This window comes from Zonotrichia albicollis, chromosome 17 (genome assembly GCF_047830755.1).
Source record: "Zonotrichia albicollis isolate bZonAlb1 chromosome 17, bZonAlb1.hap1, whole genome shotgun sequence".
NCBI lineage: Eukaryota > Metazoa > Chordata > Aves > Passeriformes > Passerellidae > Zonotrichia > Zonotrichia albicollis.
Window position 1 is genome coordinate 13,935,043 of NC_133835.1, and position 16,084 is coordinate 13,951,126.

The 16,084-nt window shown below is 44.9% G+C and overlaps 1 protein-coding gene across 4 annotated transcripts in view; it reads left to right on the forward strand.

Moving 5' to 3' along the window:
* BCAS1 (brain enriched myelin associated protein 1) overlaps nucleotides 1-15,331 on the forward strand; it is a 32,604-nt gene extending 17,273 nt beyond the window's left edge. For 3 of the 4 annotated variants that reach the window (XM_074553433.1, XM_074553436.1, XM_074553435.1), the window contains 5 exons: nucleotides 9-44; nucleotides 1,314-1,514; nucleotides 5,460-5,627; nucleotides 12,032-12,280; nucleotides 14,495-15,331. In XM_074553433.1, the coding sequence (XP_074409534.1) occupies nucleotides 9-44; nucleotides 1,314-1,514; nucleotides 5,460-5,627; nucleotides 12,032-12,280; nucleotides 14,495-14,569 (729 nt within the window). In that variant the 3' untranslated portion in view covers nucleotides 14,570-15,331. Of the gene's footprint in view, nucleotides 1-8; nucleotides 45-1,313; nucleotides 1,515-5,459; nucleotides 5,628-8,241; nucleotides 8,428-12,031; nucleotides 12,281-14,494 lie in introns of those variants that run through there. The other variant, XM_074553437.1, reaches the window with a different exon arrangement.
* Nucleotides 15,332-16,084: the final 753 nt, after the last annotated feature.

The window sequence follows — 16,084 nt, forward strand, 5'->3', positions numbered from 1 at the left end:
CCCTGCAGGCTGCGAAAGAAACCCAGCAGACAGCCAACACCAAAGTGAGTAGGAGGGGTTGAATTATCTGTGCAATGCAGGAAAAGGGGAATTCTCGCTGGCACGTTCAGTCTTTAAGTGTTGTAATTTCTTTATCTGTGTTCTGGCTTTGCTGTGTGTGTGACGGTGTTCACAGGGGTTTTCAGGTGAGGGAAGAGATGAGAATGTTGACTCCATGTTCAGAAGGCTTGACGTATTATTTTATTATATATATTACATCAAAACTATACTAAAAAGAATAGAAGGAGAAGTTTCATCTCAGAAGGCTGGCTAAGAATAGAATAGAAAGGAATGAATAAAGGCTTGTGTCTCGGACAGAGTCCAAGCTAACTGGGCTGTGGTTGGCCATTAATTACAAACATCCAAGATGGGCCAATCACAGATGCACCTGTTGCATTCCACAGCAGCACATAACAGTTGCTTACATTTTGTTGCTGAGGCCTCTCAGCAGGAAAAATTCCTAATGAAAGGTTTTTCATGAAAAGATGTCTGTGACAGCTGTGTCAAGCAGGGATGGAAGGGCAGGGGAGAACGGGGAGAGGTGGTGCTCACCTGCCCAGGTGATGGCTGATGTGGGATCTCAGGATCTGAGTCCTGAGATGCCGGGCCACCGAGACCACCCTTGGGGGGCCCGGGAGTCCTGGAATGTTGCCAGAAGTGTCTGGTGGCAGGACTTTGATCCTACACAGGAGAGGACACCTGTATGAAGATAAGAGGACTTCACCGGGGTGAATGGCGAAAAGATTAGTTAATTAGAGGGTGAGACACAGGGTTTAGGATTTATGTACAGGGGGGTTTGGAGGAGTAAGATGGAGGAATTGGGGTGTGTCCTGTCCTTCTTCTTCTTCTTCTTCTTCTCCTCCATCTTCTTTGGCCATGGTGGCACTCTTGGATTGGTTATTACTGAAAGTGCACCCAGCAATAAGAATAAATGGTATTGGGGAAAAATGATAAATATTGTACACGTAACAATGGGTATAAAGATACGTGGCTGTCCAGAGGGCAGACAGTGTGCTCATGGCTGACTGCTGAGCAGAGCTCTGTTCGGCTGAAAGAACATCTTTTAGATAAACAATTAATAAACATAAAAACCGAAAGAAGAACTGAAGCCTCTTCTCGTCCTTCGATACGCGGGCTGCCCCAAGGCCACCTCGGGCCATTCCAGGCCCCTCAAACAGCCGAGAAAACCCGACATTTGGCGTCCCTGGGTGGGCTCGAACCACCAACCTTTCGGTTAACAGCTCACAATCTCTCCATGTCCTTTTCATTCCCAGAGCCCTGAGCAGCCTCCTGTGAGCTGTGTGAAAGCAGACAGAAATGTCCCTGCCTGCCCGGAGCCGCTGCCCAAGCAGAACCCGAAAGCGCCCGAGCCCGCGGCGCCTCCGCAGAGCGTGAGCACAGAACCACCCCGGGAGGGCACCAAGGACAAGGGCTCAGCCACCCCTCTGCCCCTCAGCAAGCTCTTCTGGAAAAAGGTACTGGGGCTGGGGCTGCAGTCATTGCTGCCAAACCCACCACGAGGAGCAGCTCCCACCTGCTCCACAGCAGGGATGTGAATTTATCCGTGGTGGTTCTCTGGTTTTCTGTGACCGTGCTCACAGGGGTTCTTGGGTGAGGGAAGAGATGAGGATCTGATTCCATGTTTCAGAAGGCTGATTTATTATTTTATGATATATATTACATCAAAACTATATTAAAAGAATAGAAGAAAAGGTTCAGAAGGCTAGCAAGTAATAGAATAGGAAAGAATGATAACAAAGGTTTGTGGCTCGGCTCTCTGTCCGAGCCAGCTGACTGTGATTGACCATTAATTAGAAACAACCACATGAGACCAATCACAGATGCACCTGTTGCATTCCACAGCAGCAGATAATCAATGTTTACATTTTGTTCCTGAGGCCTCTCAGCTTCTCAGGAGGAAAAATCCTAAGGAAAGGATTTTACATAAAAGATGGCTGCGATAGTTCTCTTGTTTTATGGAATCAGGAATGTTATCCTCTCTTAATTCAATGCTTCTGTTAAATATCTCCCAGAGATCACAAAGTTCTTTACTAAAATTCATTATCAATAGAGATAAAGCTCTAAAACCTCGTTTCATTTCTTTGCTATAAATGTCTGAAAAGCTGGGATCAGGGGGGTCTATTCTTACTCAGCTGAAAATGTTCTGTGACAGAGAAGATCAGGATTTAATTTGGGGTCTCAATTGCTTAGGAAGACACATTGTTCCTCAGGTTAAATAATGATTTTACCTAAATTTAGGGCTAACTCTAAAAACACAGTTCCTGTTTCCACAATCCTTATGGTTTATAAACTGAAGTTTATTCATTCTTAATTTCATTTCATAGAAGGGCTGTGTGAACATTTACTGAGTCACTCGATGTTAAATAACTGCTTTTCTGGGCTTCTGCTCAAGCTCAAATCCCAGAAATTTGCTGCTTCCAAACACCCAGGTGCCCCTGAGTGGCTGCTGCTCCTGCAGCTTCTTTAACTGAGTTTTCCCACTGGAGATGCAGTTTGGATATTTTATTTATGTTTAAAAAAATCCCAAAGGTGTTTAGGTATTTACAGAGTAAACATGCTTGAAAATAATCAAAACTTCAAACATTTGCCACTTGGGACTGAATTTCCAGGGGAACTGAGGGAATCAGGTGCTTGGAATGAGAGGAAAGTTGGGAAGAAGAGGGAGAGGGAGGTTTTTCTGTGGGTGTTATTGCTACAGAAACCTCCTCCTCTGTGTAATCTGGCTTATTTGAAAACAGAGCTGGGAAGCAGGATGTGTGCTGAACATCAGGATGAAATAAGGGAAAGAAGAGACCTTCTGGCAGGCTGCTGTGTAAAACAGCAATAAATCCTGTCTGAATTCAGTCATTTCTTAATGAAGTATCAAGGATAAAAAAAAAAAAAAAAAAAAAAAGAAAGAAACAGGAGAGATGTACAAAAAACCAAAAGACAACAGGTTGGCCTCATACTCAGCTTGGTTTGAAGACTCTGTGGGGAGTTCTGCAGTGAATTTATCTTTTTCTGACACATTTGATGCACTGTCCTTTTGTTGGGACAGAAAGCTTAAATAGGTGGAGAATTCAGCGTCAGGAGTCGCTTTGCTTTTGAAGTCACAAACAGCAACCACAACACTCAATAGATGCAGGATTCAGCTCCAGCTTCTCTTTCCAGGCACTCTCTTAAATATCCATCTTCTGATGAGCTTTCACTTCAAAGTGCAGCTAATGAAGTGCCTGTCAACACGTGGCAGTTAATGCTGCTGCTCTGCCTGCAGATGAATAAATATGGAAAGGGAAAATGAAAAATTCCTTATTCAGCTTCTCAGCTGGGAGCCACTTTGTATTTGCCCCATTTCCTGATCAGTCTTCACAAGAATTTTCAGAACTGTTACTCAAATATTTGCTGTGCCAGCATTTCTCTCTTTTTTTTTTTTTCTTTTTTTCAGAAGGAATACTAATAGGGAATTACAGCAGGCAATTTCCAATATTTGTGTTGGAAGGCTGCTTCCAAGGCCTCGTAGATATCTGATCAGGGCAGAGAAACATGATGCTTCACGTTTATCTGATCAAAGCAGGCCAGGCCAGGGTGGAAGGTGATCAAGGCAGCATTATTTACACTGCTCTGGGACCTGTCTTTAAAAGCAGATGTGTTTGCTTTAAAAAGTTGAATTTTAAGCAAGTCCTGCCATGCAACTGCAGGAAAATCATGCTCGTTTTGCTGATGTGCAAACAGCAAACTGGTTGATTACTGGGTGAAGCAGAACATGGAACCCCAGGATGGTTTGGGTTGGAGGGACCTTAAAGCCCACCCAGTGCCACCCCTGCCATGGCAGGGACACCTCCCACTGTCCCAGTGCCCACCCTGGCCTTGGGCACTGCCAGGGATCCAGGGGCAGCCACAGCTGCTTTGGGCACCCTGTGCCAGGGCTCAGCACCCTCACAGGAAGGAATTTCCTCTGTACATCCAACCTAAATTTCCCTTCTTTCAGTGTGAAGCCATTCCCCCTTGTCCTGCAGAAGAATTTCCTGAGAAATGTGCAAAAATCCTGACACTGGAAACAGCTCAATCCCTGAGTAGCTGCCTAACCCTAATTTAACTGGGCACTGCTTTTTGGAGGTTGGCATTTGGTGCCAGGGTGCTTTTGTTGGTTGTGCCACCAATTCCAGCGCAGAGCCAGAGCTCAGAGACAAAACTCCTTTGGGCTGCAGCAGAGTGATCCCAAGCTGCCCCCTTGGAGAGGAGAGATCCCAGGGGCTGAGCTCTGCCTTGCTGAGCCACTGCTTCCACTCTGCTCTGAGGGATTCCCTCCCAGCAAATAGATGGGGAATTGATGATATGGATGTGTGAATAGGCAGAGATCCAGGGTAAAATTATTATAGATTGATTATCTCCAAGATGTTCATAAATATAAATTAAATGTACAATTCCACAGGGAGATGGGATGTGCTGCAGCCATCTTAGGCAGCAGGGGATAAGGAATATTTATTCCCTCATCATTCTTCCCCCTGTTGCACCACCCCCAAAATGTTGTTACATCCACAAAAGAGGAGTCAGGAACAAAGCAAAATCTTTTGTGCTGTGGTGGAAAAGCATGGTGAATCCCCTTCTTGAATGTGGAATTCCCTGCAACTTAAAAATATGACAGAACTAAAAAGTGTGATGGAATACTGAGTAAATATATTGGATGGCATGAAGGACTAAATAAACTGGGATTTTATTTGCTCAGAAAGGGAGATGACAACAGCACACAGAAAAGCTGCTGTAAAGGGGGACAGGAAATATAATTGTTCACAATAAAAGTGGCAGAGTCCAAGTAAAAGAATGTGGCGACAAATAAGAATAAACAAGTGACAGGACAGGGGGAATGGCTCTAAACTGGCATAGAGGAGGTTTAGATGGGATATTGGGAAGGAATCGTTCCCTGGGAGGGAGGAGAGGTCCTGACTGATTCCCAGAGGAGCTGTGGCTGCCCCATCCCTGGGAGTGTCCAAGGTTTAAATTTCAGCAATTTATAGTGTACACAGTGTGTTTCAAATAATCTTAATTCTGCTTTTGAGTGCAAATTCCTGAGTATGATTTTTCTGTTATTTACTGGATTTACTTGAGCCTCATCTCCTCAGGACATGCATTGCTGTGTGTGATTTCATTTTCATTCTTATTCCATTGTAATCAAAGCTAGGTTCTCGTGATTGGGAACCAGCAACTCAAGAAAGGCTATTTCTTTCGTTTATATAAACTGCTGGGATTTTAACACTTATTTACTTCTTTCACTTGGGATTAATCAAATTCCTGAAGCAGCACAAAGAGAACAGCAAAGCTGAGGATGTTTTTATGCCATGTTTGATTGTAAAATTTTAAGAAATCAACCAACTCCTCACAGATTGAGTCAGATGTTTCTTCCACTTTACTCCCAACCCCAGAACTCCTCGGAAGAAGCAGAGGCCGTGAGCAATGAGAAGGCAGAGGTGGCTCTGGAGGCCGTGGCTCCCGACAGGGACGAGAGCAAGGGCACAGAAAGCACCGAGGTGAAACCGCGAGGGGCAGAGAGCAAAACGCCCAAGGCAAACCTGAGGAAGTTCTTCAAGCTGGTAAGAGCAGCTTTGTCCTTCGGGAGCTCAGAGGGCTGGGTAGAGGCTGGGAAAACACTTTGGCTTTGTCTGGGAGGGTGCAGGGATGCTCAGGGATGCTCAGGGATGCTCAGGGATGCTCAGGGATGCTCAGGGATGAGGGATGCTCAGGGATGCTCAGGGATGCTCAGGGATGAGGGATGCTCAGGGATGCTCAGGGATGAGGGATGAGGGATGCTCAGGGATGTTCAGGGATGCTCAGGGATCAGGGATGAGGGATGCTCAGGGATCAGGGATGCTCAGGGATGCTCAGGGATGCTCAGAGACGCAGGCTGGGACTTCTCCCCGCATTCCCCGTCCTGCATCTCCCTCTCGCGGCTCCTCCCGGAACATCCCAAGGGGTCCGGTGGCCCTTTCCCTGCCGAGGTGGCCCTTTCCCTGCCGAGGTGACCCTTTCCCTGCCGAGGTGGCCCTTTCCCTGCCGAGGTGGCCCAGGGAGCTCCAGGGGTCGCCACACCGAGGATGCTCCGCTTCACAAAGCGCAGCTTCCCCCTGTGGGAAGCTCCTGGAGGAACCCACCTCCAACCCCGCCTCTAAGCCCATCTCCTGTTGGCCACGGCGCTGTCAGTCCCCCTGTGCTGTGTCCTGCCCTGCACTGGCTTTGGGGAGCTGTATTTTTAGTGGCACGACTGTTTTTGGCAGTTTTGTAGGTTAGGTGAAAGGAAAGGAGCTGTCTCTCCTGCTAAGGTCCATCAGGTGGGAAAGAGGAAAGGCAGAAAGTAGAATCTGCTCCTACTTCCCAGAGGAAAATTGTTCCCAAATCATCTGCAGCCCCTGCTTCCCCATATAATCAAACTAGGCAATAAATAGCATTTAGAACTGAGAATAATTATGTTGTCACAGCTATTGATGAAAGTGTAGCAGGGTATTGGCTGTCCCCACCCTGCTCCATTTAAAAACATCCCAGCCCACCCTGCTCACTGCAGCAAACTTTGTGGGCAGCCTTGGCCAGCAGCAGGCCCAGGTGACCAGAGGCAAGGATGGGAGGTCAGCAGTGCTCTGCAGAGAAATCCTTGGCATTGTTTCGTCCTCGTCTCACTGGCAGCAAGAGGGAGCTTTGTCTAGACCTCAAGGTCTTTACTCTGGTTTTGGTTAAAAATAATCATAAAAATAATCATAATAAAAATACGAGGTGGATTAGAGAGGTTGGCTAAAGCAGGGCTGGTCTTATCTGGGTTTGGGGTGTTTATAGGGGAAAAGGTAACACTGATTGCTGTTAGAGCAAGGTCTTTTTTTCCCTAGAGGCTTTTGAGGACTTGCTAAAACACAGATGCAGAGCAGATCTTATCACAGCCCATCCTCATGCACTCTGAGGGGTTTGTCCCCAGCACAGAGCACACTGTGCTTCCTCCCCTGCAGCTCCTGCACAGATAAAGCTCCCGAGCACAAACCCGTGCCAGGCCCAGGCCCAGCATGGCACCTTCAGGGACAGCCTTTTCCCACAAAAGCCATGAATTGTCATGGGGTGGTTTCATTTTCCCTGCTGCTGCTGCCATGCATTGATTTCTGTGGTTTTGGAGGGAAGGCAGGTTGCAGTGAGCCCATCTGTGGGACCAGGCTGGTGCTGTGTGCTCCACGCTACAAACACAGAGCTGCAGCAAACCACAATTCCGCCCGAGATAAATTTAGAACAAAAGTCACATCCTTTCATTGTTTTCATTGAACTTCTGCAATGAAAAATGACATTTACATTTGGGCACTATGAAATCCTGCAGTTTGTTTTATGCTTTGCTGCTGAGCTCTGTGCATTCTGTGGCACCCAGGAGAACACACTGAACTCTCCAACACATTTTTAAACACAAATGCTCATTCCTGTTGTCCCTTTTGTAGCACTAATTGTAACTTAAGCTTAACCTAATTCTCACAAAGCTTGTCCTATTTACTCAGTTTGGTCAAACAGAGGTTTCTCACTTTTTTCTAGATGGAAATGGGTTTTTACCTTAAAAAGATATTTCAGAGTCAACGTTTGCTCTGAGTGACCTTCCAGTGCTGCAGCCTCAGGCTCTGCTCAGATTGTCCTGGCTGGGAAATATGGGAAGCAAGGAGGATTATTATTTAGAGGTTTAAGGACTGCAGGAATAAACTGCAAAGCAAAAATCAGGATTAAATGGATGCTGATGACAAAATATGGAAACATCCCTCCAAAGCTGAATGGGCTTTAATTATTCACAGCACATGCACTTAGTAGGGTGGATAAAGAGAGGGCAAGTCCCACTAGGTCTTGTAGGACAGATTTTGGTCTGGAAAGAAAAGAAAATCTCTTTCCTAGAAAATTCCAGAAAATCTCTTTCCTAGAAAATTCCAGAAAATCTCTTTCCCAGGAAATTCCAGAAAATCTCTTTCCCAGAAAATTCCAGGGCTGACAGCAGGTTCTTGTTTTGGGCTGAAATGATCCCTGCTCAGGCCTTGGTGGGAAACCTGACTGGCAAGAGACAATCGCACCGAGCAGAACCAGCAAAAGCCACCCTGGAGATGGGGACAGCTCCAAAGTGGAGCTGCTGAGGTGCCTTCAGGCCTTGGTTGCTGGGAGTTTCCATCCTGGACGAAGGCTCAAGCAGGACCTTTGTTGTTTTAGTCAGGCAGGGGAGATGGAGGGACCCCCAGTGCAGAAGAGGGACGTGGTCCCAGCCCCAGACACCACGTAAGTGACTTTGTGTTTTTGGCCTGGGCTTCCTCATGCCCTGGTGATGGGTTCTTGTCACCTCCTCCCACCCAGCTCTGCCTCTTGAAGTGTAAAAGTCACTGAAAGGAAAGTGCTGCGCTCACTGAGCTTTGTATATTTACACATAGCTTCTCTATTTCTTTTATCTGTTCATAATATTAAACAAGATTTTAAAGAGTCAACATAATTAAAAAAAAAAAAAAAAAGCTTTTTCCGGGTGTGTTCCTTTTCTTAAAATAATCAGTGGGTTTGTGTTCAGTCTTCTTCCTCTCTCTTGCTGCTTTTTGACTTTCTGCAAGAACCTTGGCTCGGGCAGTGGAACTAAATACACACAGAATTATTTTTACTTTGTTGATTTACTTGTCTTCTGAGGAAAGAATCATTTAGGTGGAAACTCTACAAAAGAGAACTGAAAATGAGAATGAAAACTGTTCACTGCAATGTAACAAAAGCCATGAACAGATTTGTTTCTTGTTCTGTTTCGTTTCTTTCGTTATGTGTTCATAAAATCTAAACCTTTGGGTGTGGTATTTTCATTCTATTCTGCATGGCTTTCAAAAGGCTTCATAAAAATAATATTTTCATTAGAAATACAAATTCTATTGAGCTTCAAACCCTCATCTGCTGCAAGTGAAGATATTCAGAAGAATTCATCTCTCAGTAATGAGAAGTAAAACAAGGTTCTGTCTGTAGACAGTTTCCTTTAAGAGGAAAACTGAAGTTGCATTCAAACCTGTCATTTCAGAATTTCCTTTTTTAAATAGCTGTAAAATTATATCTCTCTCTTCCTATTTTCACAATGTCTGATGACACCAAGGTTAATTTTCATGAATTATGTCTCTAAAAGCATCCTAAATATAGAAGAGCCTTGTCTTGTGACACTTAATCCTTATTTCATACAAGAGCTTTGTGAAGTGTTCTGAGTAAGACAGCAAAAGTTTCAGCCCTGGATCTATTTTATTATTTTAATGAACAGCCAGCTTCCTTCCATTTCTGTAAATCAGTTTATTGTTCTTCCCCTCCTTCTCTCCCTTGCCCTGGTGTAAAGTAGAACGGTTTTATTCCTCAGAGGAGCCCAAGGAAAACTGGATCTTGCTGACTTCTTCCTTTTTTGGGGATTTCTTTGTAGGGATTTCCTTAAATTATGCTGTAGTGTCTCTGGAATGCTGTGATTCTTCTCCCCTTCCCATCCCTGCCACTCTGCACCCTGCAGAAATTTCAGCACTGCTCCAAAACCACAGAAATCCTGGGCTTAAAAATCAGCCTTGGCCCAAGGTCTCCTGTAAGATAACAGGGAAAATGTGTCCATTTTTCATTTTTTATTTCAGTGGCACTGCTAATGTTGAGGGAGGCAAAGCAAAGTGCCAGGAGCAGCTCCCCTTTGGAGTAAGGAGCATTAACATCTTTCATTATTCATTGGCCTCACACCGCATTTCCTGAGCTGCTCCCATCAATATCAAATCTGCCAATTTCCTGCCTTTCAAGGTTAATATGAAACACCTCAAAGAGATTATCTGATAGGGTTTGAGTTGGGTATTTTTTTGCCTGGAAAATGTATTATGAATATTTTTTAAGAAGTGTTTAGTCTGCCTGACATCAAAGGCCCCACCTGCTCTCAGCCATGGGGGTTCTGCTGTGGCTGCAGCGCTGTCTCGGGCACGTGTGGGGAGGAAAACTCTGCTTTTACACCCACAGAGCAAAGCCACAGATTGCACTGAGTGTTTCTGAGGCTTCCAGGCTCCTCTGGGCTCAGCCCAGAGCTGGGCTTGTTGCTGCAGCGAAGGTGAACGTTTGCGATTTCACCAGAAAATCATTTTCTCACTTCCAGTGAGAAGGGTCTGGGGAAGCAGCTGCTCAGAGTTAACTGAGCCAGAGACTTTTGCAATTTGCTCTGTGTCCATCCTTGTGCTGGGGGAGCCCCTGCACCCCTGGGCACTGCAGTGTCCCTTCCCAGGTGAGGTGACACAGGTGGGCTGTGAGCTCTGCTCTCCTCTCACCCCACTGAACCTGCTTTAAACATTTATAAATCTGCTGATCTTCACCTTCTCCTGCACAAAGAATGGATTTTTTAAGTCTAAGAGCAGAGCGATCCAGGTGTGAGGAAATATTTACCACGTATATCAATCTCTGGAAAATGAAATCATTCCAAAAGCTCACATTCAGTAGAGGAGTTGTCTCCTAGTCAAGCCTGACTGTATTAAATGAAGACTGGATAGCAAGAAAAGCTGAATTGAGTGGAAAAGGCCAAGCAGCAGGATTGTTGTCCCCTCTCATTCTTGTTTCACCAAAATTAGACAGGCTTGAACGTTTTTTATTTTTAAATGCAAGAGGTGCATTTGCATTCTGTTTCTCTAAAGTTTCTGCTTTCAGGGTTTTCTCTGAAATCATGATATCTCAAAATGTTTTTGTTTTGAATGAAAGCTAAGCCTGGCGTGTGAGCACATAACCCCAGGCCTTCAGAAGAACACCAAATATTTCAAGAGTAATGGTGAAATTCCCAAAGCTGGAAAAATACACAGCATTAAGCTTGGGCCATGGCCTGAGGGCAGATGTGAGATTTCCAGCTTTTCAACATGGCAAATTTGTGCTGTTTTAATGATGGCAGTAAATAAAGCCATATGGGTTTGGGGTTCTTTTTTACTTTAGAAAAAAAAATCCTATTTGCAAACAGATTTCCTGGCAAAACCACCCTCATTTACTGCTTTCCAAACAGTGACGATTTCATGGTCTGATCCTTTGTTTGCCAGATAGGATTTTTCTTGTGTGAACTTCAAATATATCCTGAACTTCTCTGAGTTCCAGAATCTTCCCCTTTACTCTAGACAGGTGCTTTGTGATTGTGGTGTTTTGGAAGATTTCCTGTCTCTTCTTTTGCACTTGTACGTGAAATTTTCTATGACATTCTGGCTTCCCTGTGTTGGTGATTTTTGAGTGAAGTGTTGTTCATTCACAGGGAATTTCTTTTCATCCCTTGCTTTATGGGGTCCTATGATTTTTGTCCTCCCCCAGATTTTTTCCTTGCCCTTTTTGTGGGTATTTCAGTGGGCAGTGACTGTCAGTGATGTCCCTGCCTGCTCGAGCAGCCCCAGCAGACATTTCAGGGAAGTTGTTCCAGGCAGGGATGCTTTGATCCCGCAGTCTTTGCTCATGGAATTCCTTCAGCTCCCTGTGCGCCCCTTCCCTGAGCCAACACTGCAGGAGCTCATCCCACCCTCTGGCAATGCAAACCTTCTGGGCAGCAGGACTCCTCCTGCCAGGTGGCATTCCATTTCTTAAATAATTTTATTTTTTCCCTAACATATTTAATAATAATATTATTTAATAATAATAAATAATAATAATAAATAATAATAATAATAAATAATAAATAATAATAATAATAAATAATAAATATTATATTATTAAATAATAATAATATTATTAATAATAATAAATTTATAATTAATTTATAAATTAATTATAAATTATTATATTTATTATAAATATAAATTTATAATAAATTATTATTAAATAATAATATTATTTAATAATAATAAATAATGATTAATAATAATAAATAATAATAATAATAAATAATAATAATAAATAATGATAATAAATAAACATATTTAATAATAATATTTAAATAATTTTAGTTTTTCCCTAACATATTTATGGCTGAACTCTCTCCTTTCCCCACTACAACAACCCCTGTTTGCTGCAGACTTTGAACGCCACGGAGAAGCCTCTGGCCCCATCCCAGAGCGACCCCGGGGGCCCGAGGAGCAAAGAGGGCTCCAAAGACAAGAAGGCCACGCTGGAGCTGGGCAGGCAGAAGGGCAGGGAGCAGCCCGAGCCCCGGGAGCAGCCAGCGGCCGAGCCCGACGCCATCCACAACGGTGGCGACGCCAAGGAGCCCCCCTGCAAGAAGGCAGAGAAGAGGCAGTCCCTGGGAGGGTTTTTCAAAGGCCTTGTACGTTTATTTCTCTTCCCTTCTTTTACTGTTTTCCGAATCCTTTCCACGTGCTGAGCACTCCCAGCTCCTGACGACTGGACTGTGAGTTATTCCAGCTCAGGAAACAATGTTATTAATCTTTTTTTCCCCCTTTCTTTTCCTTTCTAATCTAATCTTTCAAAGATTCCCCTAAATACATTTGCTACAGTTTATAAATTATCTCTTCTACCATAGGAACAACCTTATCTGTGCTCAAACCCTGCAGCCGGGCACTGATGCTGTTTGCTTGCATCAATGGCTCCAGTTGTAGCCAAAATTTCAGCATCTGGAGCCAAAATTCCAGCAATTTTAGCCCAGCTGGGAGCAGAGGCTGGAGCTGCAGTGTTTAATCTGCATTCCTGCACTGTGATATCCTCCTGCTCTCTGCCATTACCAGCACGTGGAAAGTATTCGGATTTTTTCTGATCAGAGTATGTGCTGCTTCTCCTGAGCAAAATCTGGGGGAAAAAATACCCCAGCATCACGATTTTGCTGTGTGTGCCCTTTAAAATGCTCTGCCCAAATGTTCCAAGCCATGAGCTGGAGGTACCTGAGCTCCTGAATCCCAGGGCAGAGCTGGAATTTGTCCCTTAAAAAAAGGCAGAACAAAGTTCTGCTTGCCCCTTAAAAAAGGCAGAACAAAGTTCTTTCTTTCACGAGAAAGAAGGGCTTGGAAATTCCAGTTCAGCAGGAATCAGCAGCCAGTCTGATCTTCCTGCTTCAATCAGCAACCACCTTGGAAATGCAGTGAGCAAGGCAGTGACCTCTGCAGAATGGGGATTATCTCCAAGGAGAATCCTCCTCTCCTGCCTGCTCCCTCCACACTTTCATAGGAAGAAAGGCAAATTGTATCATCTCATTCCTTGATCAGTTTAGAAGTGACTTCATCAAGCTCAGACAGGAGCTGGCGCTGGCAGGGCCCATTACTCCTGCCATGTGGGAAATCTTCACCTGATGGGGAGAGTTTTAGGATTTCTGGGTAAATTTGGAATGAAGAGCTCACCTCTATTGGTTGATGGATAAATGATGGATTTGCTGCTACCTGTAAATGGCCAAACCCTTTCATTCTGCTCTAGAGCATTCTCCAAACTCAGCACCAGGGGAAGCAGAAGCGAAGCCACCGCAGCCAGCTCAGCTGCACAAGGCTACAATCAGCTTTAGATGGCATTTTTCAGCCCATTGTGATTTTTGGCTGCTCTTTTTCATACTTAGATCCTCCAAGGTGAAACATTGGAAGAAGATCAGTGAGGTGGAGCCTTATCAGTGTAAAACCTTACTGGTTTAATTCCCTGAAGGGCATGAGGACATCGAGACCTTTCACTGCCCATGTGTAACACAGAATCCTCCTGAAGTGGAGACTCAGGTTTCCAGGAAGGGACAATTCCCACCTTATTCTGCCTGGTTCCTACCCAAGGGAAAGCACAGAGGCACCTTCAGCTTTGTCACGCTGGATTTTCTGCTTAGCAGGGCATGATTTGGGTTACAGACAGCACTGACACCCCACAGTGGTAACAGTGACCTCAAACACTGTTTGTGGGTCCTTTTTGCTCAAGTTTTGGCAGCTTCAAGGTCAGCAAAATTAGGTCAAGCACCTTAAAGCAGAGCCAAGTTTTTATCAGTTAGTGAAAAATGGGGTTGGTATAGTTAGAGCTATACATTTCCTTCATCTAAGCTGGATTAGTGTCTTGGACTGGTTCCAAAGCCAGAATTATGTTTGCAGTGTAAAAAAAACTTTATCACTCGAACATTGTCGAATACCTGTCATGCATAAAAGTATTTAATGTTCCTTTAACCTAGAGCAGAGCAGGGCTGGCTATAATACACCATTCATCATGCCTGAAGGACTCTTAGCAGGGCTGCACTGAAGCGTTCAGGGCAGGGAAATGTTACAGAAATTATGCCAAAACTCCAATGCTGCACACACACAGCAGCCTGGCTCTGGTGTGTGAGCCCAGGTCCTGACAACAATTGTTTCCATGCCAATTGAGACAATTCTATTAAATAACCCCCACATTTAGGCAGGGACTTTGTGTGGCTCTCGTGACGCACATGGTGCTCATACATTTGTGCATATTAAATGAAGAAAAGCAGGGAGATTAAATCAGTGGCAGCAAAACTCCAGGGCACAGTTCCAGACTTGACCATTCAGAAATACTTGGAAATGTCTCTAAAGGTGTCTCCCTTGTCCCACAGGGCTCCAAAAGGATGTCGGATGCAGAAGTGCAGACAGATCCCGTGTCCATCCTCCCTGCTGGCAAATCCAAGTAGTGCCCAGCCCTGGCTGCTCAGGGAGGCTCAGCAGCTCTCTGGGAGCTCCAGGAATGACTCCTTTCCTTTCTGGCAGCAGGAATGACTGACTCCTTTTCCCTCCCACGGCTGTCACAAACACCCGGGGCTGAAGCAAACACTGGCTACCATCGCAGGCTGTCACTGGCAGGGTTTGTTTGTTCCTCACCTGTAGAAAGCAGCTGTACAGATGCCCATGAAATGTGTGTAAGGTAAGGTGCTGTGGATGGTTTGAGGTGTGGGTAAGGCAGGTACGAGGGTGGCAGAGAATTCAATAAATGGCAGGAAAAGCAAGGAGGTGGCAGAGGAAGGCAGCGAGGCACGGGCAGGGAATCCTCCGCTTCAGAGAGCTTGAGAGCAGCCAGGAAAACACAAATCCCTGCAGAAATGTCCTGCTTTGGTGCAACCACAGCCCAGTCACTTCTGGGGGGTTTGGATGGAGCTGGGATTGGAGCTGAGCCCCTCAGCCCGGCAGAGCCCGTGGTGACCGAGCCCTGCTTGCTGCTGGTTATTAATGTAAATTAAAACGCTAAAATGCAAAGGCTTGGCGGGATCGGGCAGCTCCTGTCCCGGTCGGGCGGGGTGGGATAACAAATTTAAAGCTATTTAAGGTTCTAATAGGACACAAGAGGGCAGCCACGTCCCCTAACGCCGGGCTGTGCCTGCCAGCCCGGAATTAATGTTCCTTAGATCATAGGAAACTTAGCTGTTCATCCTGATGTTTGTTTATATCCATACTTGTAATTAATCCTAATAAAAACCAAAATCAAAGCTGCCCAGGCAGCTCTCTGCTTCACAAGACTCCTGTAATAACTGTAGTTAATAAATTTTACAGAAAATAAAGATTTCTGTTCGTTCAAGCCTAGCCTGTACAGGGAACCAGGGGCCTGACGTTTTAATCCACACTGATTTTAATGATGCAATACTGTATATTTTGACATCCTTATCTTTAAATAAACTAATACTTATCATTTGAAACAAAAAACCAGTGGCTGTTTCAATTTCCAAACCAAGTTTGTTATTTACATCCCCGTGGTCTGATGATTGATGTGACATTAAGGCATAAACCAGCACAGACAAACCTTGCCTGTGGAGGGAACAGTTGTTATCTTCTCTTTATTTGAGTGAAGGTTACACTTCACTCAAAAAAGCAGGGGGGAATTCTGTACATTCTGCACAATTATATTCTAACTAATCACAGAGGACAGAGGGATCCCTGCAGCTCAGTGGGATTTTGGCTCTGGGTTCTGCACAGCTGCAGGTTTGGGGTGCCCAGCCCGAGCTTGCAGCTGGTTCTGTGCACAGAGAGCACGGACCAAGGGTTCTGTAGCTGTAAAGGCACTTTCTGCTCCCTCTTGGCACTTGGATGATACAAAGGGATAGCAGTCCCCTGGTAATGTTGGATTCCTCCTGTGGTTCGGTTGGATTCCTCCTGTGGTTCTGTTTCATTACTCCTCTTGTTCTGATTGGTTCCTCCTCTGATTCTGTTTGATTTCT